The sequence below is a fragment of the Physeter macrocephalus genome, chromosome 20 (assembly GCF_002837175.3).
Source record: "Physeter macrocephalus isolate SW-GA chromosome 20, ASM283717v5, whole genome shotgun sequence".
Taxonomy (NCBI): domain Eukaryota; kingdom Metazoa; phylum Chordata; class Mammalia; order Artiodactyla; family Physeteridae; genus Physeter; species Physeter macrocephalus.
Genome location: NC_041233.1, coordinates 98,653,725 through 98,656,491, shown reverse-complemented (window position 1 = coordinate 98,656,491; position 2,767 = coordinate 98,653,725). Strand labels below are relative to the sequence as shown.

General features: G+C 57.5%; 1 protein-coding gene across 1 annotated transcript; it reads left to right on the top strand.

Moving 5' to 3' along the window:
* The first annotated feature begins 273 nt into the window (after positions 1-273).
* On the top strand, positions 274-2,210 carry CLDN23 (claudin 23). The gene has a single exon (XM_024131370.3). The coding sequence runs from the start codon at positions 535-537 to the stop codon at positions 1,414-1,416; it is 882 nt and encodes a 293-aa protein (XP_023987138.1). The 5' UTR covers positions 274-534; the 3' UTR covers positions 1,417-2,210.
* Positions 2,211-2,767: the final 557 nt, after the last annotated feature.

Sequence of the window (2,767 nt, the reverse complement as noted above, 5' to 3'; positions counted from 1 at the left end):
AGCAGGGACCTGCGCAGTGCCCGGGCCAGGTGCGGCCGTTCGGGCGGCGCCTCCCCTTTCCCTCCCCGCCCCAGGCCGAGCTGGCCCCGCGGAGCCGCGCAGAGGTGCAGGGGCGGGGCGACCTTTGCTCGGTCCGAGTCCCGCAGGGCCGCGCGGCTTCCTGCTCGCCACTCCAGCCCCTCCCATCCGGACGGGTTTGGCCGCGGCGGCCGCCACTTCTACGGGCCGGCATCTCGGGCCGCGGTTTCGGTCAGACTCGCCCGCGAGCTGGTTTCGATTAGGCGGCTGGGCGGGAGGTAGGGCGGAGCGGCCGGGACGCGGGGAGCGAACTAGGGACGGGCAGCTGAGCACAGACGGCCCCGCGCCGGAGACAAAGAGCGGCCGGAGGAGAGCCGGGCGCAGGACTCCGGGCGTGGCGGCGACGAGCGTGCGGACTTCAGGGAGCCGGAGCCCGGAGCGCTCTCCGGGGGCGCAAGGGCTCGAGATCCCAAGCCGGCGGCGGAGGCGGAGGAGTGGGCAGGTGCGCCGTCCAGGATGAGGACGCCGGTGGTGATGACTCTGGGCATGGTACTCGCACCCTGCGGGCTGCTACTCACCTTGACCGGCACGCTGACGCCCGGCTGGAGAATGGTGAAGGGTTTCCTCGACCAGCCGGTGGACGTGGTGCTGTACCAGGGCCTGTGGGACATGTGCCGCGAGCAGAGCAGCCGCGAGCGCCAGTGCGGTCAGCCAGACGACTTGGACTACTTCGCCGCCGAGCCCGTGCGGGTGGCGCGGGGACTCATGATCACGTCGCTGGCCGCCACGGCCCTGGGGCTACTGCTGGCGACGCTCGGCGTGCGCTGCTGGCAGGACGAGCCCCACTTCGCGCTGGCCGGCCTCTCCGGCGTCGTGCTCTTCGCCGCGGGCCTCTTGAGCCTCATCCCGGTCTCCTGGTACAACCATTTCTTGGCGGATCGCGCCGTCCTGCCCGCCCAGTCCAGCCCGGTCACCGTGCAGGTCGGCTATAGCCTGGTGCTGGGCTACCTGGGCGGCTGCCTGCTGCTGCTGGGCGGCTTCTCGCTGGCGCTCAGCTTCGCGCCTTGGTGCGCCGAGCGCTGTCGCAGCTGCCGGAAGGCGCCCCCAGGCAGGGCGCGCCGCAGCAGCATCAGCGCCGTGAACGTCGACTGGCCGGAGCCCGCCCTCACGCCGGCCATCAAGTACTACAGCGACGGCCAGCACCGGCCGCGGCCCGTCCAGCTCGGCGCCGCCAGCCAGCGCAAGGCCGGCTTCCCGATGCCCCGGCCGCCGCCGAAGGCCTACAGCAACCCGGTGGGAGTGCTCGATGGGGAGAAGGCTCCCGACTCCCACCGCGGCGGGTCCGCCCGCAGCACCCGGTCCTGCGGCAGCGCGCTGCCCTGCGACTCCGACCTGTAGGCGGCGCCCCAGTCTGCTCTGGCCGGGCCCTGTCTGGATGAAGGACTCGCCCCACCACGGGCCAACCTTGAACTTGGCTGTTACCTTTCAGCTGGAAACACCTAGCTCGGAGTCGGACCCCGGACACATTCCTGTAACTGGTTTGGAGGGCGATCTTCCTTTCCCGGCCAAACTCGACTCCTTGGACGATTAGTTCAGGTTGGGTTTGGTTTTCTTTTCATAGAGTTTAGTGCTTCTCCCCCGAGGGATCAGGGCCCTCTTCTGGACGACAGCCTTTTTCATACTTTTAGCTGGAGACATAGAAGGGGTGACTTTGCATCCTGCTGATAATAACAATGTCAAAATCAGCAAATAGAGGCTCAAAACGGATTTAACACCTCCAAACAACATTCTGAAATGCTGATGAACCTTGCATCAATATAATTATTATTAATTTATTTTCTGCCGCATAATTCATTTTCACACAAACTCTCAAGAGACCGGTACCTTTCTGGTTATATTTGAACGGGGCTCTTAAAATAAACGTAGAGCCATGCAAATACCAGCAGCTTTAGTGGCTTTTATGAAATGAAATAACCTGACTAACTCATATTTACATTTCTTCACGTGTAAATAGGATCTATCATTTTTATCACTTATTTTTGGTGTGAAAGTTGAGGTCACTCCAGAGTTTCTCTTCTAGAAGCCAGAAGGAGAATGAAGGGACTGATGCTGTATTGTTCTATTTCTTGGCTACCTCACACTGGACATAAAAGACTATATATTAAATATTTAGAACAAAATGGAACCTGTTAAGCACATTAGGCTACCATACATGTATATATATCTCTTATTTATAAATAAAATTTGAAAGCAAGAGTTTTTACTCAACTTACAAAAGTTTTTTTTTTTTTGTCTCCAGTATAATCTTTAGGAGTTTAAGCATTCATTACTAACAATTTTCTGGCTGCCTATACATTGTTTCTGAAATCTAGCACTCAGATCTTTGCACCTCTTAGCATAAGATTACTAAAAGTAGCCAATGGGCTCCACTTCAATCCCTGATTGTTTTATTTTCAGGTTCATGCTGTTTTCTGTGCAAAGCCAAGTCTATTGTTGAAAAAACTAGAAGCACCAGTTTCCACATGAGGTGAGACTAGAAATCTTTTCCTCTTGTAACAGTGCTGCCTAAAATCACAGGTAGGCAGCTGTGCGTTCCGTGCTCGGGACTAAATATCTAGCAGGACCGGCTCCAATTCCAATTAGTTGGTTTTCAGGGCGTCTTGAACTGAACTGAATCTCATCTTTAAAAGCTGCTGTCGAGGGACTTCCCTAGTGGCGCAGTGGTTAAGAATCTGCCTGCCAATGCAGG

Coding starts and splice junctions, on each gene's coding strand:
- CLDN23 (XM_024131370.3), top strand. CDS start 535: ATGAGGACGCCGGTGGTGATGACTCTGGGCATGGTACTCGCACCCTGC.